The sequence below is a fragment of the Poecilia formosa genome, unplaced genomic scaffold, assembly GCF_000485575.1.
Source record: "Poecilia formosa unplaced genomic scaffold, Poecilia_formosa-5.1.2 Scaffold31, whole genome shotgun sequence".
Taxonomy (NCBI): Eukaryota; Metazoa; Chordata; class Actinopteri; order Cyprinodontiformes; family Poeciliidae; genus Poecilia; species Poecilia formosa.
This window is the reverse complement of record NW_006799970.1, coordinates 747,416-769,767: the sequence shown is the minus strand read 5'-3', so window position 1 is coordinate 769,767 and position 22,352 is coordinate 747,416. Positions and strand designations below refer to the sequence as shown.

General features: G+C 35.8%; 1 protein-coding gene across 2 annotated transcripts in view; it reads right to left on the bottom strand.

Annotated features, from left to right (window-relative positions):
* Nucleotides 1-91: 91 nt before the first annotated feature.
* ttc12 (tetratricopeptide repeat domain 12) overlaps nt 92-22,352 on the bottom strand; it is a 24,644-nt gene continuing 2,383 nt past the window's right edge. Inside the window, exons 3-20 of one of the 2 annotated variants that reach the window (XM_016670167.1) lie at nt 21,815-21,894; nt 21,596-21,717; nt 20,754-20,813; nt 20,051-20,122; nt 19,570-19,630; nt 18,115-18,303; nt 12,724-12,793; nt 11,867-11,955; nt 10,830-11,001; nt 10,332-10,427; nt 9,417-9,480; nt 9,199-9,333; nt 8,949-9,041; nt 8,416-8,484; nt 5,840-5,941; nt 4,693-4,792; nt 3,402-3,630; nt 92-357 (exon numbers count right to left, since the gene is read on the bottom strand). In XM_016670167.1, the coding sequence (XP_016525653.1) occupies nt 279-357; nt 3,402-3,630; nt 4,693-4,792; nt 5,840-5,941; nt 8,416-8,484; nt 8,949-9,041; nt 9,199-9,333; nt 9,417-9,480; nt 10,332-10,427; nt 10,830-11,001; nt 11,867-11,955; nt 12,724-12,793; nt 18,115-18,303; nt 19,570-19,630; nt 20,051-20,122; nt 20,754-20,813; nt 21,596-21,717; nt 21,815-21,894 (1,882 nt within the window). In that variant the 3' untranslated portion in view covers nt 92-278. Of the gene's footprint in view, nt 358-3,401; nt 3,631-4,692; nt 4,793-5,839; nt 5,942-8,415; nt 8,485-8,948; nt 9,042-9,198; nt 9,334-9,416; nt 9,481-10,331; nt 10,428-10,829; nt 11,002-11,866; nt 11,956-12,723; nt 12,797-18,114; nt 18,304-19,569; nt 19,631-20,050; nt 20,123-20,753; nt 20,814-21,595; nt 21,718-21,814; nt 21,907-22,352 lie in introns of those variants that run through there. The other variant, XM_016670166.1, reaches the window with a different exon arrangement.

Below are 22,352 nucleotides of genomic sequence, written 5' to 3'. Positions count from 1 at the left end.
TAGTCAGAAATGTCATGAAACAAAGAGCATTGCTAATGGACGTGATCTTGCTAATGTAGACAGAATGATTACAAGCATGAAGATATTCTTAATCAATTATATCTTTAATTCTTTAGGTCACAAATAAAACCTTTACATCAGAATCATTAATGATGAGAAAACATCTTCAATGCAATTTCATTTGAATAAGTATGAACGAGTTAAAAAAATGCTTTTCTATACTGAACACAAGAAAACAAGAGATTTTGCTGCATATCAAAACATTTCAGATTGTATTTTTACTCCTCTGCTTTGATGAGTTTCACACAGGAGTGCAGAATCTCAAGACCATGAAGCTCTCGAAGTTTGTGCACATGTCTGAAAATATGAAGAAAAAATAGGTTGGTTTTTTTTAAAGAAAATATTTTGACAGAGTGTCCAGTGTGCTGGCATTCAATTTAAACACTTGTGTGACCTTCGCCACAGAGCAATCAACTCATCCTCAACAAAGTCCAAGCCTATCAGCCCCAAGGTGCATTTAGGGCCTTCAAAAAGGACACTGACGTAAGGACACTTACATCAGATTAGAGCATTTATTACAGAATGACACAGAATGGTGTTGGCTGTTCTCAAATATCAAGCGATGCTCTTGTACCATTAAAGCAAGTCTGACAGTCTGTCCCTGAGCCTTGTTATTCACAACATTTGACTGAATGTACACGATAGGAAGAGAGACTCTTTCTCAGCTGAAGTGGGACGACGGCTTGCATGTAGAGGTCAAAGGCAGGCCAATGCAGAAGCAACGTGTTAGGAGGCACAACGAAAAGACTTTGATCCTGTTACAAGTTTTGCCGATTCAGCAAAGAAATCCTTTTAGCCAACATACCTGTTTTATCATTTATAACAGAGTGATATTAAAGTTGCCTTTTTTTTTTTTTCTAAAAGGGTTTGTAACAGCTTGGAACTTAGCCGAGCGTCCCCGAAAGTTTGGAAGAACTCACTAACACACATTCATCTCGTAGAAAGAGAATCTCTCTTTTCCTGAACGTGTTTATATGCTTCCCAAATTGTCCAATTAAAACTGTCCAGATTTCAGTGACTGTGTAATGGAATACAATGTTGATCCAATTGCAACATAATTCAGGTGAAATTCAATAATTCAACTCATGCGAGCATGCATAACCATATCTGTGTGATCAGCAAACAGATCAGATCAGAAACCTCCGATGCAATATGCAAGAGAAATAAGTCAGAAAAAGGTATGAGACCACATTGTTATGCACAGTGCCGTTTCCTTTGATTGCGAGGATGAAAACTCTTTTTAGCAGATACACAAACGAGAGCGTTGTCTTTGATATTCCAAAGACAACGCTCCACCGTGATTTTAGCTAGACCAAGAATTTACTGCGGCCATCGTGTGTGATGAGCATCCAGTGGGAGTTGCTGAAACATGGTTAATGTATGCAAACTGCACTTGGTCTGCGTCTGATGGTTGCTACGACACTCCAGACTGAGCTAAATAACCACCAAGTGGTAACGGGTTCTTCTCCTGCCCTCGGTTGGGTAATAAACAGCATACCCACTGAAACGTGTGCGTCGTGTTTGACAGGTAAAATCCTGGAGAGGAAAAGGAACAACAGGAGAATGCAAAATTGGTTGTAGCTGGGCCAACTTGGGACGAGTCGCTGTGCAGACAAGACTTCATTTGCTACCAGTTCCAGCTGTTTACTTGTATTTTGCGGCATCTGGCTTATGATCGTTTTATGGTCATATATCAGAAACGTGTTCCAAGATTATCGTAACCAACAAGATCATTATACTGATTAACTCTGTATGGTCGATCACTAATGGCAAGTGGTCTGGTAAAGCTGTTTATTATCAAAAAATAGTGTTTCTTCTGAAATTACCAATGCAATCAAAAGTTTAATGGTCACTTAAAATGAGGTTTTAATGTTGATTTCAGGTTAAGCTGTTAAAACTAAGCATAGGAAATTTTAACACAGTAGACAAATAATACTATTTTATCCATAATAGACGACACTACAGCTGGATCCGCATAAATGTAAACATCTGGTGTTGGTTATTACTTATTTGGAAGAAAAGACAACTGCTCAGCAGACAACTTTGTGTAATAACAAAACAAAAAATAAAATTTTGCAACCTGTATAAAATTCTCATCTTCAATTACTTACTACCTGATAATGTAAAAAAAATTCCCAGAACTGAAGGTATACACAGCCAGGATAATCTAAGAATCCACCCACAGATCTAGATTACGGTTGAAACAGAAATTAGTTGACAACTTTCGAGACTCTTATAAGTGTCAGGATACATTTAAGCAACATTTGCATAGCAGCAAAGATGCTCTATGGCAGTCAAAACGAAGACAATTTAAACAGTTCTCTCTTGCATTATAAGTAATATTAAACCTTTTCAATTGTTTTTGAAAGCACAAGAAAACATTTGAGCTGCTTTCTTTGAGTAAGATGCTAGTAACTCGCTAGCTTAAGATCACAATGTCGCCTGCTAACTGCAGATAAGACACTGACCACTCAGAAGTACTCAGCAGGAGCTCCACTTCAAATAAACAAGAAATCTTTTCAAAGCCAAGACAAAAGCCTCTGACATTTTGACATGGCGGGTTGTGGTTTAAGCCTAGCAGTAGACACAAGAGACATGGGGAAATAATCCAGGGAACAGAGCCAGAGGAGACTAATTACAAAACTAATGCAGAATTTTTAATTGATCTCTTTCCCTCTCTTTAGTCAGTAGCCTGCTAGGATTTGGAAAGGGAGAAACAAACTACAGCTGCCAGTCAGTTGTGCTAACCAGCAGTAATAAATAGATTTTTTTGTTTGTTTGTTTTTTTTTTGTTTTTTTTCCCCCTTTTTCAAAAAGCACAAGAAAACATTTCCACGTTTTGAGAATGGGTGGGTTGCCATCCAAGGAAATGAAATGAATGCTCTTGCCTTTGTGAACATTTTAATTCAGCTGCAAATAAACTTTTTTTTTTTTTTAAAAACGCTGATGAAATTGTTATTTGATTGACTATATTTAGGAAAACAAACAAACTGCATGTACTTTAGGAATCCAGAGAAAGCCCTACTAATGTATCTTTATTCTGCATTTTATTCATTACAAGATGGGTTTTAATAGAATCAAGCTGCAAGGTCTAAAAATATGCACAGTTCAAACACACCTACTCATTATTCATGAAAAGAGATGTGTGTTAAGTCTTGACAATTCAGAATATTAAAGAGACATGCACTCAGAAAGTAGTAATAGCCCAAAATTACACATTAGTTTTATGTTTAGCTTCTTCAGCCAGAGCTCTGTCGTCACTTTGAGACCATTTCAAACTTTAATAGCATTAGCTTTCAGAATGTAAACCATATTTAGTGATCTGTGAGGTGACGTGTTACCTGGGCTCAGATCGGCACAGTTTGCTGAGAGCAATGGCTGCATTTTGCTGCACAGCTGTCTTCTTAGGCTCCCCCGCAGCGAGCCGCAGCAGAAGCAGCACAATATCAGTACCCAGCAGGTGGGTGGCAACTCCTTCCAGCTCAAAGCAGTGGGACAAGCACAAAGCTGCATTTCCTGAAATCACCTCATCGCTGTTGGAACGCAGCAAACGACGTAAAATGGAGAGTTCTGCGCGAAATAACAGGTGGAAACCAAATCAGGAAAACATACAATGATGAAAGTCACAACCATTAATAAACAGATGGAGGGAAATCAGAAGAAACCTTTCCTTTCTTTTTAGGTGAACTAGAATTGTGCTTTGTTTTTTTTAACTTTTAGAATTTCTTTAAACTGTTTTCCATGTCAGAAAATTAATTACATTTTCTCAGTACTTGGGTCAAATGTTTAGGGACTCTTTCAAGCTTCTCACAGCAGTTTGCTGGAATTTTAGCCCAATCATGAGAACGTCACTAATTCATTTGGGAGTATTTTCAGGGTGATTTTTTTTTGTTTGTTTGTTTGAAAGATCTATCTTAACCCAAGCTTCAATTTCCAGGCTAATGTCTTCAAATTTTGCTTCAATATTTTCGCACATTATTCTTTTCTGTCTTATCATCTGCCAGCTTCTTCACAAGTTTTTGTTGTTGTTCTCAACCTTACAATGGCTGGACATTTTTTCATGCTGTTTACGAATTCGGAAGCTTCAAGCATCTAGAAATTTTACCGAATTAGACTCATGGATGTCCCCAGGTTTTTTTTTTTTTTTTTGGTTTTTTTTCTGATATCTGGTCAGATTTCTTTTGATTTTTCTATAATGAAACACAACAAAGCAGTATGTTTGAGATGTTACGTTATGATATTACTGTTGCATTTCAAGTTATCTTCAATATGATTGAATTAACTGATCAGAAGCTTGCAAGTCTCTGCTTTCCCAAATTGTTTAAAGCCATAAGAATCTTAGTCTGTGAACTTTTGAGAATTAAAAAAAATATATCTTGCTTTGTTTTTTTTTTTAAATTAATATAACTAATTGTTTGAATTCTAAAAATCCTAAAACCGTAAACATTTAGTCTGATTAAATATCATGAGAAAAAAAATAGGTTGTGTGCATTTTTATACATTTCATGTAAAAATCTGATTACAGCTACAGTTAACCAACAAGTGTTTATTTCAGTTCAGTCTCAGAGGTATACTGCAGTATTCACACTAATCAAAGAGCCTATTAATGCTAACATGTCAATCATTCCTCACTTTTGTCAGTCTTCACCAGCTCTTCCCTTGCCGTGTCGCCGACTGCAGTGCAAACCGTCAATGTCTTCACGGCAAATTTGGTGGCAGTCTGACCTTTTCTCTTCATAAACAAACACACACACACAAAAAATGAATAAGCAACCAGGATGTTTTCTATACTGACTCTAGATGAAAAGTCAGATGTCATGAACAACAAAATGAATAAAATTATTTTTCATCTTACATGTTTCAAGCAGCTATTATATAAATGCTAAAGATGACAGTTTTTCAGTCTATTTTATTGTTTTAGCTATTTCTCTGTAAATTGATTTAACTAGTTTTTCTGTCTTTTCATTCTAATTTGACCTTCAGTGTTATATTCATATTAGGTACCACTTGAAAAAAAAAGAGTCTAAGCTATCTGTGGGAAGATTGCATAATTTTCTGCATATTTTGGCAATCAAATGAACACAAAGGACGGAGAGAGAGAGAGAGGCAGAGTACAGGTTCTGTGTGTGCAGCTCTTTCATGAGTAGAATAAGGGAAGCGTGACTAAACCATTTCTTTTTCACCATCTTCTTGGTTTATTTATTCAAGACTCTTTTTCTGAACCTAGATTGTTTTTCCCACAATAGGTAGCAGAGCATCACATTTAACTTTCACCCAAACTTCTTCTCTTATCTCACGACTTCTTCTTGAGCACATGGGAAACTACAGTAAAGGGGGCAAGAGCGCCACCTCTTGACATCCCCAAATATAACAACCGTAATAGACAGAGTTTACGTACAAGATCAATTGCGGGAAGTTGCGTAATAACGGCTCTCCAGGACTTGACTTGTTGACCCCTGAACTAGGCACTATTTTCCACTCTAATGTTAAACCCCTGCTGTCTGCTAGACAAAATGTAAGCAACATAGAAAATTATGTAAATTTTTTCCATCAGGTTTTTCTTTTGTAAAAGTCTGAAGTGAAGTTCATTTTCTTTAAGTGAGCTGTGTCTTTGTTATATTGGTACAGCTTTTACTGAAAGCTGCACAGATTTCTTAGAATACGTGCCTAAGTGTGTGTGTGTGTTAAAAATGTGTCATCTCAAGATTCGAAAGCCTCATTAAGCTATTCCAAGTAGTTAAAAAAAAAAACAGACTTAACCGTCTATACAGTTAAATACCTTCAGCAGCCAGCATATGGTGTGAATGACTTTCCTTCGAACAGCATGCTGAACAGCTTCAGAGGACTGAGGGAGGATGGTGCTCAACACACCCATGGCTCTCTGGAGAGTAAAGAAGAGTGTTGATATTAGAAAAGAAACTCCTAGAAGATGAAGAAAGAGAAAGGAAAAGCAAAGCAAAAATAAAGGCGATAGAAAAGGGAGTGAAACAAGTCACCTCAGTGCAATTCAACCTGAATATTAAGAAAACTGTTCTGTAAAGACCTCAGAGGCTGTATTATTAGTGAGCAGTCGCATGAGGACTTTGCTGTAGAAATGAAAGAAATGCATTTTTTTACAATCCGAAGTACTTAACAGAAAAAACATAGTTGATTAAATGATGAAGGAAATTTAACCACAAGGACACGGTAAACTAATAAGTCTCGTTTTATTAGTATTACTGGTGTCCTCAAGCTTGGGATCATTCTCTCTGCCTATCAAAAAGGTGTCAAGTAGTCACTATGTTGTTAAATGAGAAAATATGCAAAAGGCTCAAAGAGTGCATTTGCACCACACAGTCAAAGTGTACCACCAATTTTTATTTTGGAGCCATATGTGTAATCCAGTGTGTCATGCAAATGAACCTGTCCAATAACAAAGTTTTCACTCTAAAACCGCTGCATGCATTTCATCCCGATTCCTTAAAGGACAAAATGGCTTACATTTGTAATTTCAAATGTGTTATTTTAGTGAAAAAGTAGACTTTATTCTTGGAAACAGAGGAAACGGACAATCTGAGTAAAACTGTTAAGACAAAGTACATTCTCAATACTGATGACTTAATAAAAACAATTTTAAAAAAGCCTCTAAATCCTTCTACCATAATTACCTTTGCAAAAACTTTGATTTATTATAAAGAAAACATCTTTCTTATGACAAACCAGAGACAGAGTTCCAGCGACATGATAAAGTTACCTCGTTTATCAGATTTCCCGGTAATTCAACTGTAACCTGTTAAAGAAATCCTTATTCTTACGACAGTAGGAAGATATGTAATCAGCTAGGTTTGCAGGGTCGGAGTAGTGTTAATGTGTTTTTAAAAGCGCTTTGAGTCGTTGTTCAGATCCGTTACAGTGACACCACATTTTTTTGACACTTCTTATCTCGTGCATACACACACGCTTTTTAGATTCTTCTCATCAAAGCTATCTCCTTAATGTAGCAGACAGGGGGAAAACAGCTCTGCTGTGCTTTCATGATAAACCTTCACGGGGAATCAAAGAGAAAAGAAGGTAAATAAAGCGCTGCTCCAGCAGAGGGAAAAGAAATAATGGCGTAAAAAAAATATGTAGGACGTCTTTAATTCATTCTCACTACTCTACAAGAACTAAAGTAACACTTTTGTCAAAGGGGGAGGGCAGGTCAGATAGTTCAACAGGACCACAGGAGAAAAAAAAAAAAAAAAAACATTTGAGAAAACTTTCTATCTCTGATCAACACTAAAATTAAACCCAGCTAATCATCACCCCTATCTACCATCTTCAGACTGCAGATTAATGTTTGTAGAAAGAATAGCCATCTTAAAGTAAAGTTGTAGGATGGAATCCAGCTTCATCGCCGTCACCTGTTGAAATTCCCTTGGGCAAAGCACTTAAACACAAGCTGCCTACCAGTCTCCATTTTGACAAATGAATGGGTGTCACTGGATGAATGTTGCTCTGGAGTTAGATGGTTGACTGCAAAAGGTGCAATATGCAGTAATGTCAGACAATATGCCTTTGATAAAAAATAACATTCCTGTAATGAATGAACACAAAAACTGAGACACATGGGTTACCTGAATGAAGGTGAATTTACAAAAGTATGGAACTTTAAAAAAATCCCATGTCCAGTCAGAGGCTTAAATACACAAATTTTAGGAATGAATGTTATTAAATTAGGATTTTAAATATGCATTTGAGCCATTCTTGTATATGGGCATTTAGAATTTTCATCAAAGCCACATTTTAATCATTTTGATATTTTTTGTTATCCATACAGTAAATTTGTACATTGATCCCCACTAATATTTGGTCAAATGTAACTTGAGAAGTTGCAAAAATGACTGCCATCGCTATGCCTGAATATTTGACCTGTATTGTCAGAATGATGGTTTCCTGACACCAACCAGACTTTTGAAGAAAGTCGACGTTAACCTGCTCTGCCTGTTTCAAAAACACTTCTTACAATATGTGGCTGAGTAGATAATATGCTTCTGTTTCAAATTGTGACACACAGTCATTACAGTATGTGTGTTTGAGATAACTGCCCAACTCTCTCAATGTATTATTAATCTGACACACACTTTTTATTCTGATGAATAGAAATGTGTTAGGAGTTTGAGGAACAACCCAATGTTACTGGACAGAAATGCCATTCCTGCATCAACACTGGCTGAGAGGCACCAATCAGGAAAGAGGTGCTTCCTCTAAAATCACACCTCAAGCACAACTAAAACTTGCATCTGTTACTTGGACAAATTCACCTGACCTCATTTTTATTAGGTTAGGTGAATTTTTATCCATTTTCGGAAAGATTCTTATGTAATTTTTCCTTACAGTTACAATTCCTTCGTCAGCGTTTTCCAGCAGGTCGAGGCAGCAGTCACAGAGCGAAACAGCATGCGCCTTTAAAAGAGGACAAATTTCGTTTTCACACACTGCACCTTTAAATGACTGAAGTCACACGTTACACATTTTATACATGGCCTCTGATTTAGGAGTCAATTTCAAGTTATGTGTTAAGATGTACGAATCGGACAACTGAATGTGACGCTGTAAAATTTCTTTTTAGAGGTTTATTTTCACTCAGGTGAAAGGCACAGCTGGTTTAAAGGACTAAATATTTGTTGTGTTTTGGTTAGTTGTACTCTGATTTTGAGATAGCCTGGATGTAATTAGATAAATTACAGAAGTATCTTCAACTCCTGGAAGTAGCTTCAACTTTCTAGGTGCGCTGTATGCTTAGACTACACTTGCCTCACTGGTCCAGTGGCTTTTTGCACAAAAATGAAACCAAGTCCTTCATGCTCCTGACTAAGTCATAACAACACTGTTTCTCAAATAAACATCTCTCGAGCTAACTGTCTTACCTGTATAGTCAAGGAAGTGACTGTCGACAGGCTGATAATCAAGCCCAGCATAAGGTGAATAACGTCGTTGTACTCAGATGAACCACACTGCTTCTGCAGAGAAGCAGAGCATAACCTAAAATAACTTTAAAAACACTCACATTAACACTTTGCTGATGTGTTAGATTCTTTTAAGGATCTAAATCTAACACAGTGAACGGCAATTTGCACTTCTCCAAACAATGTTAGCAGATTATAGCTGTGTGCTTACAATAGCAGTGAGGAAGGCTTCCCAACATTCTCGCCGATGAGCGAGGTTTTGACGAATGACTTCATCTTTTGCCAGAAAGCCGACGGCTGATATGAGGGATGTGAGGACCTGTTGATTAGACTTGCTGATGCTTCCCTGTAAAATAATGAGGTAATCCCATTTAATTTTTTACTCAGGTAACTATGTATAAAATGAAATTTAAGACAGCAAAGCCTTGCCAGTATTGTCTTGAGTGGAACGACAACAGAATCTGTCGACATGTTTCTTAGCTTCAACCGAAATCTGCAAGAAAACAAGAACATTTCTAGCAATTATCTTTTTCTGACAGTGGCTGTCTGTTGTCACGGTGAAGTCTTCTCCATGATTTTGAAAGCCATCATCATGGACATTAAAGCGCATTTTTCTGTTGGTCTTTTATGGTATCCTAACATTTAGACAGTTTTTAATAATATATTACTCTGTTTGTAGTGAATCTACAATAATTAGTGACTTTCGCTGTTTGAATTGAACTACTGAACTTAGCAAGTCTAACTAATGAGATGTAAACCTAATTCCCTACGCAACTGCCTATGTTAAAATCTTTATAAATAAGAGCTCTAGTGCATAAAGATCAGCATTCAAATAGAAAGTGTTTTGTTTTTTGTTTGTTTTTTTCAATGAGCTTTCTACACATCGACAAAATACCTACATTGACTCAGCTCAGTTTCTACAATGGAGGGGACATTTCTTTTGGATACACATTTTATTAAAACCCTCTCTGAGCTACAGTGAAGGAAAACTGATCCACCCATTTTACGGCGGGACAGCTCGACTTATTTCCTGCTGTGTTTGAGAGCCTGAGATGCAACTTTCATGTCTGTTTCCAGCAGATCCCAGAGAGAGAAACAAGTTGAGAACGTCTTCTGTCTTTATGTGGCAATAACACCTAGATGGCACTTGTTGATTTATTAAAAATGCCACACACTGTGTTCCTTTAAGGACTGCTTCTTACTACGAAACAATTTTAAAATGCAGTATAAGGACATAACTTGTGCAGAAAAACAGTTGACTCCTCTCTTTCTAAATATCTGAGATTGCATTGTCAGTACGAGAACTAAGCCAGAGACATCTGATGAGACGTGCAGCATTATTACCCATCTTCGGCAGCAAAGGTTTCCAGAATACAGACTGCTGTGATCCCCTGCTGCCGCTTTGGTTCAGAGATGCACCTCATGAGGTTTCTCACTAACCTTTAAAGAGACAAAGAGACAGGGGATCATACCAAATAATATCTATCCCATATGCAGTTCTCCATAATTAATGTAAAGGGAATTTGCAGGTAATTTTAATGATTGTGAATTTAAATAAACATTCAACTAATTATTCCTGCTTCTTTGAAAAACTAATTAGGTGGCAAAGTGCATACAAAGACAAACCAATAAACGACCAAGCACTGTTATTAGAGAAATAACAGAAAACCTCTTGGAAGGGTAGGAAGTTCAGTACAAAAGCTGGCAATGGTGAACATGTAGCCCAAGGCGAACCTTAATTTCCTTTCACAGACGTCTGAACTGGCCCCTGCACTGCATCTTTGTTTTGTAACAAATACCGTGGCGAGAGGCGTAAACTGATAGGAAGAATAAAAGTCTTACATGTGCAGGTCTAGGTTGTCGATGGCCAAACGTCTGCCATACAAAGTGTTTGAGTACAAACTCAGTAATTCCAGGCATTCCTTCACAACTTCGCCATGGTCTGACGTTAACAGCTGCACAACAGACTGTCTGGCAAGAGGACATTTCATCAGGATCTTCTGGTTTTCTTGAACTGTCGAGAGAAATGAAAATGAAAAACCTGGCTGAGAAATGGGCTTGCCAGAGCTGACAGTTTCTGACTTCAAATGCATAAACACGATGATGTTGCTACATCGGTGTGTTTCACCTTGAGCAAACCAATCACATTGCTTTGTCCCAGTTATCTCCGAGGCCAAACTTTTCAGTTTTGAAAACTTTAAACTGTATGAAATATAATGTTTATTCAGTTCTGCAAACACAATGTGTTTGCAGAACATATTGAATGGTTTACATTCAATAAACTTCTAGCAGAATCCTCTGTGGAAACATAAATTAAACAGATGAAAAGAATTGCCGACTTCCACTTTCAGGGTTTGTGCACGCAGAATTGGACTTAAACCCTCCTCCATGCCATTTTAAAGACATAAAAGGGTAATGTTATAATAACACTTTAGGATATTTAAATTGTGAGATGCAAAGTAAAGCATCCAGGAATAGGGCACAGGTGTGGATCATTACAATTCTCTGAAACCCCTCAGGTAGAAATTATTTTATTTAATCTTTATATGTAATCAATGTGGATTTAATCAAAAGTTATGGGTGCAGATCTTTAGGTTATAGTCTGAACTCACTGTGGAAATACTGTAAAATAAGATAGGAAAAGTTAAGGTTTCAGGAAAACAGTTCTGGAAACATGTGACCTCACGTAGTCGAAATGTGACTTCAATTATTCATTGGCATTGACACAACAAGCCAAACTGAGTACAAAACAGGAAACACCACATAGAAACAAATAATGACTTCACTAAACACTGAAAAGCTGAGAAATCACAGCAAATTACAGGATAATATTTGTATTTCCAATTTATTTAGAGCAATGGAAACTTTTGGGCACCTACCATTTTCATGACAAACGATCCTCCAAAGTTTCAACACTGACACACACAACTCTTGGCTGAGCAGATCATCCGTTTCCTGCAGCAAGCAGCTGTGAAGAAAACAACTCATATTTCAAGTTTTCCTTCTTATGATTAAATTAACTAATAAAAATTACTTTCAGTCCGGGAAACTCTGCAGAAAGAGTAAAATAATGGGTTCCAGGAAAACTGTTCTGGAAACATGTGACCTCAATGTGAAATGAAACTTAAGTTCTGTACCAGTTTCCGCTGAATATCTAATCATTGGACATTTTTAACATCATGGCAGTGACAGATCATGGAATAGCTGGAAGAAATATTGAATATGGCCTCATTTGTTATGTTTTGATTGGTTTTGACTGGTGTATCTCCCTCACTTCACCGTTCTCCCTGACAAATTGAAGCTAAAATTAAGCCGACATATTTTTTTTTATTATTATTATTTTTTGCGCTTTCTACCCCTTTGTACTTCCCGGACACTGTGTTCCAACGTGATTCATGACAGCGCTAATAATGACAACATGGAGAGCAGTGACAAGTTAATAATATCCTTAGTGATCTGTCATGAGGGACTAATAATTCTTATCTCGTACAAAACACTCCCACTTTCTAGGACAAAAACACATGGCCTTTTCCTCAGCGCAGCACTCAGCTCCATCTCCTGAGTGATCATCTTTTATTTCTGGGGCTATTACACAAACAGCTGGAAAGAGACAGAGGGGAAGGTGAATGATCTTTCTAGTTTAGGCCATCATCGTCTCTGTGTGTCCCCATCTCTCTGTCCATCTGTCAAAGCTCCACTGAGAATTGAGGGCTACCTCTCCCAGTGGTCTCTTTACCTCTTCAGCACGTCATTGCTGCCGATGATACTAAAGCCATTGTTCAGTCTGAAGAGAGTCTTTCCTGCACCTGTTAGGAGAGAAGAGCAGATAGCGAAGGAAGACAGAAAACCATTCATTAGCCAGAGGCAGAGAGGCTTTACAGAAACACGACACTTTTCTCCTTGTTCGGTTTACCTTTGCTCACTGGATGAGATTCAGTGTTGGAAAAGAAAAGGAGAATGTAAATTGTGTGCAGCATACAACTGGTGGAGCTTTCCGTCCTGCTATTAATGATACACGAAGTCCAAAAAGTAGAGGACAGAGCACTTCAGCGGGAAAACTTGTGAGCTATAGGAGCATTTTAATGATCGTGAGTCGTATTGTTTGATATATTAATATCAGCAATGATTAAAAGAGAGGATTCAGATTTTAAAAAATGGCTAGCTCCCACTTACAGCAAGACTTGAAGGTTAGAATAATTTAACTAAAAACAGAGGGTGTGTTTTTGCCAGTGTTCAAAGGTTCGCTCATTAAAAAGATACAAAGTCTCCTCTTTAAAAAAAAGAAAAGAAAAGAAAAATGTTCTTTGTTCAGAAATTTAAAACGTGAAGGTTCAACAAAGCTGGAACATTATAATCAATGAGTTTCCTTTGGCCATTGGAGCTTCGGTCAATTATTGATCATGCCTCTACCATATTTAAAACTGGCTTTCTTTTAACCATTCAAGGTCACAGTTTCAAGAACTGAATATAATTTGTTGTCTATCTTTTTATTCAGCTGACAGCCTAAAGTTATTGTTCAACAAAAACAAAAAAAAAAACACAATCTGTCTGAAGATGAGCAGGAATTAAAAAAAATAATAAAACGCACAGTCTGTCTGTTAATGTTTCCAGTTACCTACACACTAAAAAATCAACTAAATGGCATTAAAAATATTACATCAGAACAATAAAGTGTAGCAAAATATAAAAAAAAACATTATGAAAAGTATGTTTAATACCTGCTTAAAGGTTGTGATTATTAAAAGGTACATTTAGTCTGACAAAAAAAAGCAAAGGAATCCATATTCTAATTTATAGAATATCAATGTATATACTGTATGAAAGTGAAAAAAAAAAACTATTTGGCTACATGGATGTAAGTCATTTATTAATTTATACTAATCTAATAGCTAATTTTAATTTTAATTTTAATGTTAGCTAACTACACCTTAAAGGCAGCAGTCTTTTAAAGGGAGATTTATATAATGACGTTATTCATTAGCAAAGCATGTTGTGTTTAATTTAAACTACACTGCTCAAAAAAATAAAGGGAACACTCAAATAACACATCCTAGATCTGAATGAATGAAATATTCTCATTGAATACTTTGTTCTGTACAAAGTTGAATGTGCTGACAACAAAATCACACAAAAATCATCAATGGAAATCAAATTTATTAACCAATGGAGGCCTGGATTTGGAGCCACACACAAAATTAAAGTGAAATGTTCCCTTTATTTTTTTTAGCAGTATATTTAATCAAAACAAAACTAAAATGACTGCTTAAAGTTATTCTTTACTTTACTCTGAGAAATAAGGCAGCAATATCTGCCCAAGCCTTTAGAAACAAGATACAATCAAGGCGAAGCAATCAGATGAGATTATCCTCCCCCAAAGGGAATTGAGGGATTTACTGTTGCTTAAGTGGATGTTTATTGCCAGCTGGAGTGCGAATCAGAGCTCTAACCCAAATTGAATGTGCTTGTATTCACCGGTTTTAAGTAGTTTTAAGAAAAGACATGTTGGTCTAGTATTCAACAATTGGACGTAGTTTAGTTTTGTGGACGGAATGCAATTTTTGAGAATCTTTTCTTGAGGTTTAGAAAACACTGATCAAAATAGTTGTCAGACACTCTGACAACTTGTACAATTTTATAGACCAAAGAAAATGATCTCATAATTAACAAAAAACAGAAGTTGACTGCCTCCATGACTCAGATGTGAAGAACTCTGAGTTGTTGTTGTTTTTTTTGTTTGTTTTTTTTACTAAAGAAAATGCCTTGACCTGAAAATACTAAATAGGATGCCACATCCTGACATTTTTGCTTGACTCCTGACCACAGAGATGTCCTCAAGTTATTCAGAAGTAAAACCCAGCGAACAGCATCAGCTTGATGGCTACGTTACTTGCAGAGTTAAATGCGGGTATTCCACTAAGATTTTAATATAGATCAAAGACGTCACCGATGGATCGCAAAATTGGACTCAAGATATTTGTAGAAATCTTCAAAGAGTTTCTGCTACCCAATCAGATATTACTTTGCTTGAACAGCTTGCATGTCTTATACTGCTAACTAGGACGACAACTGATAGACTGCAAATAAATTCATATCTCAAGGTTAACAGGAACAGGAAGGTACCGGACTCACAGTTTATTGAAAATGGAAGAGAATAAATGTATTGTTCTGTTTGGACACCGCCGTCCTTACATTATAAGTTTTGGTTGTTTACAGTGTTTCTCTCTAGATCTGTCTGCCCTTACAGCTTCAGCAAGTAAAACTGGTAGCAAGTACATTTCTACAGGTCAGTCTGTGCCAGGTGACAAATTAATCAAAGTTGGTTTTACATTGAGCAATTTCTCCAACAAAAAAAGAATGCAAAGAAATATATAAAGTGCTTAACAAAGAATTGCAAACAGTTGATTTTTACACATTCTGTCAAGTTTCAACCACAACCTGCAATGTATTCAAATGGAACATAAGATTTCTTCTGCTCTTTTGAAATACTATTTCTCTTATACTACTTAACAAGAATTGTGCAGTTGGTGAATTTTGCAGAGAAGTAATTTATTTTATTTATTTTTTTGGTCACTGGTGGTAAATATACTATAAAGCTGACATTCATGACAAAAGTAAAAATCAGATGTTTACTTCGAGGCACTTGATTACAAAATACGCGCTCATCTCTTAGCAACAGATTAACAACAAACATTGTTACTGTTCAAAAAACATAAGATTTCCTCTGCTTTTTTGAAGTATTAGTTCTCTTATACTACTTAACAAGAATTGTGCATTTGATGAATTTGGCAGAAAAGTGAATTTCTCTCTCTTTTTTGTCATTGGTGGTAAATATAAAACATACATTAAACACAAAAATAAAAATAAGATGTTTACTTCCTGACCCTTGGTTACTAGAAACACACGAGCTCCTAGCAACAGATTAACACCAAATATTATTATAGTTCAGAAACATAAGATTTCTTCTGCTTTTTTCAAATACTTTTTATGTTTTACAACTTAATAAGAACTGCACATTTGGTGAATTTGGTAGAGAAGTGAAAAAGAAAATTGTCATTGGTGGTAAAGATATGATAAAACTTAACTTACTTGATATTTAGCGAGAATTGTGCTGTTGATGAATTTAGCAGAAAACTGAAAATGTTTTTGTTTTTTGTTTTTTGTCATTGGTGATGAAAATTTTATAAAACAGACATTAAACACAAAAATAAAAATCTGATGTTTACTTCGTGGCCCTTGGTTACCAGAAACGTGCTTGTCTCTTAGCAACAGATTAACAACAAATATTGTTATTGTTCAAAGAACATAAGATTTCCTCTGCTTTTTTGAAATACTATTTAACAAGAACTGTGTATTTGGCGAATTTGGCAGAAGAGTGTTTTTTTTTTGTTTGTTTTTTTTGTCATTGGTGGTAAATATATTATAACACAGATATTCAACATAAAAGTAAAAATCTGATTTATACTTCGTGGAGTTCGTTACCAGAAAAAAAAAAACGCTCATTTCTTAATACCAAAGTAATTGTTATGCATAAAACATAAGCTCTTTTTAAATACTGCTTATCTGCTTAGACACAAAAAAATTTACAGTTGGTACATTTTGCAAAAGTAAAAATCCGATGTTTACTGCGTTGGTTACCAGAAACGCGCTCATCTCTGAGCAACAGATTAACAACAAACATTGTTATTGTTCAAAGAACATAAGATTTCCTCTGCTCTTTTGAAATATTACTTGTTTTATGCTACTTAAGAATTGTGCATTTGATGAATTTAGCAGAAAAGTGAAAGTGTTTTTTTTTTTTTTGTCATTGGTGGTAAATACATTATAAAACAGAAACTCAACACAAAAATGTTGATTTATACTTCGTGGCAGTTCGTCACCAGTAAAAAAACCCTCATCTTTTAACACCAAATTAATACAGGTAATATTATTGTTTATAAAACATAAGCTCTGTTTAAATACTGCTTATCTGATTAGGGCCAAGAAATTTACAGTTGGTTAATTTTGCAAAAGTAAAAATCAGATGTTTACTTCATTGGTTACAAGAAACGCGCTCATCTCTTAGCAACAGATTAACAACAAACATTGTTACTGTTCAAAGAACATAAGATTTCCTCTGCTCTTTTGAAGTACTAGTTCGCTTATACTACTTAACAAGAATTGTGCATTTGATGAATTTGGCAGAAAAGTGAATTTTTCTCTCTTTTTTGTTATTGGTGGTAAATATAAAACAGACATTAAACAAAAGTAAAAATCAGATGTTTACTTCGTGGCCCTTGGTTACCCGTAACGTGCAAGCTCTTAGCAACAGATCAACAACAAATATTGTTATTGTTCAAAGAACATAAGATTTCTTCTGCTCTTTTGAAATACTACTTCTCTTATACTACTTAACAAGAATTGTGTAGTTGGTGAATTTTGCAGAGAACTGAAAATGTTTATGTTGTTTTTTTTTTGTCACTGATGGTAAATATATTATAAAACAGACATTCAAGACAAAAATACAAATCTGTTTACTTTGTGGCACTTTGTTACCAGAAAACGTGCTCATCTCTTAGCAACAGATTAACAACAAACTTTATTGTTCAAAAAACATAAGATTTCCTCTGCTCTTTTGAAAAACTGTTTGTCTTATCCTACTTAACTTGTGCATTTGGTGAATTTGGTAGAAAAGTGAAAAAAAAAATTGTCATTGGTGGTAAATATATTATAAAACAGACATTCAACACAAAAATTAAAATAAGATGTTTACTTCATGGCACTTGGTTACTAAATTACTCGCAAGCTCTTAGCAACAGATTAAAATGTTAACCAGCAATTGGACACCATGTGTATTTCTCCACTGTACAGTTATCATGTTTCTGCCCATTATGAGCTTTTCATCTTTTCTTCTGTATCATAAAAAAAACTATCAAAATAAGGACATATTTCAATGTTCTTCTTAGTCATTTTTCTCCTTCGTGTCTGTTTAACTGGCTGATAAGATTTTACGCCTCGTTTTCTGCTATTATTTTCGGCTAAAAGAAACAGCAAATGGATTGAACCATTTAAGCAGGTTAATGAGCGGAAGGTATAGGCTCAATAAGATTAGAGGGAAAACAGACTTGCACAAAGCCCGAGGAGCACTCACAGTCAGTAACTGCCTGTGACAGGCTCTCCAATCCTCCACAGTAATAGAGGGGCATCTGGCCGGGCCTAGACAGCTTCTCCAGCAGCTGGGGTACCGCTGTGGCCTTTCTCTCTCCTTTGTCAAGTTTTTCCTTTGCATCCATCTCCTGGCTATTTTTTTCCTCTTCTAAATCCACCAGGTCCAAATATTCTACAAAGGGGCATAAAAAGACAGAGGAAAGAGAAAGTTATAGCTCAATTATGATGGAAGTTGCACTATTGCATTTATACACATCTTCTCTTATTGGAGGACATAGTCATATCGATTTTCAAGTTCTTTGAAATGTTTTGCATTTAACACGACAGTGAGAAGAAATGTAGTCCCAGAGAAAACTTTGTATTTGCTAATCTCACTAGTTTGAAATCCACACTGGGTCAAAAGATGTATAGAAATTTAAATGAACGTGTGCGTCCCCAATTGTATTTAGTTACATTGCTTATCAGAAATGCTAATATTTTCATTGGATTGGTTGATGTCCAGCTACAGAACCAGCCTTTAAGAATCAACCACATTTGACCCCTTGACCATTCCAGGAGCTAAGTTTTAGCTGCTTTATGCAGTTCAAAGGAGCTGTGTTAGATGTGTGGGATTATTGCCTCGTTGGAGTGTCTCATTGTGTTCAGGTTTCAACAGTTGGACCCTTAGATTAAAAAAAAAATGGTTATAATGTCTCGGATCAACAAAGGAATCAAGAAATTTGTCTCAGTTTCGAAAGCTAAATATTCAACAATGACTTGTCTATTTCTATATTCTCAGAACAAAAAAGAGTCTGATTAGAGAAGCCAAGATGAGTGAATTAAACTAAAGAAAACTGTCCAGCATGGTGGTTAGAGCACCATGCTATGGGGCTTTTTCACTGCTAATAATAGGGTCAGCAAAAAAGCCAGAAACAGTAAATGGCTCTTCAATAAACCTGATTGAAAATTTGAGAAACTTTGCCTAAAACATCAGTCATTGCCCAGCTAATTTTAAAGAAAAGCCATATTCATGCCAAAAACTTGTTGACAGCAATAAAACAACTTCTAGAGGAAACTTATTCCAAATATTAGAGAAGATGTATTTTGTAAGATGTAATTTGTCTTAGTATGTATTCTGCATAATTTGGAAAAATATTCTTGCCTTAAGGTGATTAATATTATTCACTCCATCCCTAAAGCCATAAAGTTATCGATATTCATGCCAATGATCACTGTACGAAACATTTCACTTAGTAGAACACTAAATGTACAACAATATTGCTTATTCGATGTATTTGTGAGCTAGATGACTCACTAATCTTCAGGACTTAGTAAGATTATTGAATGAAAGGTGAACAAATTTTCAAAAAAACTAGTTTCAGTTTAGAGCTTTCTTCTATTTAAGCCTCTATTTTATAAAGTAGATTTTGCCTAATTAATTTAAAACAATTGTTATTACCTTTCACCATGCTTTCCTTTCCAGATTCAATCTCCAGTATCTTTTCAAAGCAGCTTCTTGCCTGAAACAGAGGAAAATCTCATAATTAAATACATTTTGTGCATTGCTGGCGTCCTCAAGACATCTCAGCAAGACTGACACAGAGTATGGAGGCAAAATAGTCACAATTATCTTCCAAATAGGTCTAATTTTTCACACTGTTAAAATTGGATATCAGCTTGTTTGGTAATGAAGGGCTGAAATGATTACAACAGAAAATGCCAGAGGATATATTGAATAAATTAAAATCAGATAGAACTCAGATCACATGTACAATGTTTTCATTCTTGGGAAGTTTTAAGAAAATTATTTTTACTTGAGGCTTCCAACGACTACAGCTTGGCCTTTTCTCTGGTATGTCTGGATGACATATATGTCTACTTAGAGCAACTATTAAAGTGACGGGATGTGACTGGATGTAATGAGAGATAATTATGCTCACCTCATTATAGTTCTTCAAGCCCAGGTATGCTTTCCCCATATGCACATAAGCCTTTATGCATCTTTCATTACACTAAGGTGGCAGAGAAAATTATCATTAGAGGTTATTCATCGGAAACATGTGAACAATTCACGTTCGAACACCAGTAGCTCTACCATAAAATAGCAATATGTCCACATTCAGATTTGACAATAAAAAGAATGGATTAATGTAACATATACTTAACTGTTTATTGGATTGAAAATGTTCTTGAAAAGTAGCATAGCAGTCAAGGTGGGTAACAAAACATTATGATTGGCAGATTCTTATAGAATCTGCCAATTCAATTTAGTTTTTTTTTTCATATAGCGCCAATTTACAACACGTCATCTCAAGAAATTTACAAAAAAGTCATTTCAATTCAATCACACATATATTCACATTAATCATACTTATCAGACGGTGCATTAAGCTCAGTTTGTTACTATAAATGGCTCAAAAAGGTTTTCTGTCTAAGGAAACCCAGCAGATTCCATTGAGTCTGCTGGGTTCGAGAAGCTGCATTCACTCCTTCTCGAATAAGAGTGCCAATCATATGTCATTTAACATTTTCTTTATTTGTTTAACATTATTAGTTTGGAGGTTTTGTATAAACAGGTATTAAAATACAAAAGTGAAAAGCCAAAGCATAACATTTTCTGAATTCCTTGCCATATTTTTTTACCTTCAAGGCCCACTCGCAGTCCATGACGGCTTCTTCATATCTTTCTAGCTTGATGTAGGCCTGGAGAAATCAAAACATTGAGAAGGCGGAAAATGAAAAACCAAAACGCACAAAAACAGAGACAGTTATTGTCGTCGCAGTGTTTGGTCAGAAACAAAGCATCATTTTCGAAGTTGTTGATCTTGAGAAGCTGCTTTGTTGTTAAAACATGCACTTTCGATGAAAATGTAAAATAGCAGAAGTTGAATAAGTTTCCTAACTATTTTTGTTCTTACTTTTGTTTCTTCTATTTTTTTTTTATCTTGTGTGGTGCCAAATTCCAGACATCAATGCATAAGAGTCAGGGGACATCCTGGACAGGTTGCCAATCCATCAAAGATACACAGATTCAAACCTAAGTGCAATTTGGAGATGCCAATCAACCTAATAAGACTATTTCTGGACTATGAAAGGAAGCCAGGAAAAAGAAATTAACCCCACGCAGAAATCCCACTGGTCGGAATTAACCATCTTGCTGCAATGTAACAGTATTAAGGTAACTTCATAATCCCACAACCAGCTCTGATAACATAGGAAAAACAACTTTGGACATGCTCAGAAGACTTCTGTGACAAAATCCTGTGTTTGTGCTGCAGAGACAGAAGTCAGGTAGATTTATCCAAACACTGGGCCAACAACAGTGCCCCAGGTGGTTGGGTTAGAGAACGATCCTTATCTTTCTTGACATCTCCCGCAGGAGAGGAAATAAGAAAAGGTAGGAAGTTGAAATTACCCAGAACAATTATCAATGGGTTGTGTTAGCATATATGCAGAAGGTATATATTTTAAGGCTTAATACTTACTTGTGCTCTGTTGGTGTAGAGTGGCTGCATGTCCCTAAGTACAGCCAATCCATCACTGTAACACTTCACTGCAGTTTCATAATCTTCTTGGGCATAAGCTTCATTCCCCTTATCTTTGAGAGCTGCAATAATTCAAGCAGAGAAACATTAATAAAGACGTTAGAGTAAACTCAAAAGAGCGACAAGACTACACCAGATGTAAGGAGGACAAAAGCATACCAGTTGCCTCTTTTAGTTTAACCATTCTCTTTCTTCCCCTCTCTTCGGCGTCTCTTGACATAACCTTCATGAAATGTTCTTATTAGAAAGAGCAACATAAAAGACAATTCAAATATTAGATCGTTTTGTTCACGTTTATAGAAAAACCTGCAAAGGTGATAAATACAGCCAGCATACACAATTTAACTGAACCAAATCGAGTTATATGCTAAGGCTCTCGGTTGCTTTAAGAAAGAGTGAAAAGAACAGCTGGCGAACAAAGATATTCATTGTGTTTTTCACTTTAAACACATCAAGCTGTCATAAGGTATTTCTGCAAAGAAAAAGTTCAGATGTGATGTAAAAAAAAACTGCTGCGTTGTCTTTGCCGGCTCCAGTATAGAACCTGATTTTTTTCTTTCTTATCATGAATTCAGAGTACAGTGGGTTCACTCCTTAAATTACATTGATTGATGAGTTTTCCTTTGCAAACTTCTGATGCAAAGTTAATTGAAGAGTGTTACCTCAGTGATTTTATATATATATATATATATATATA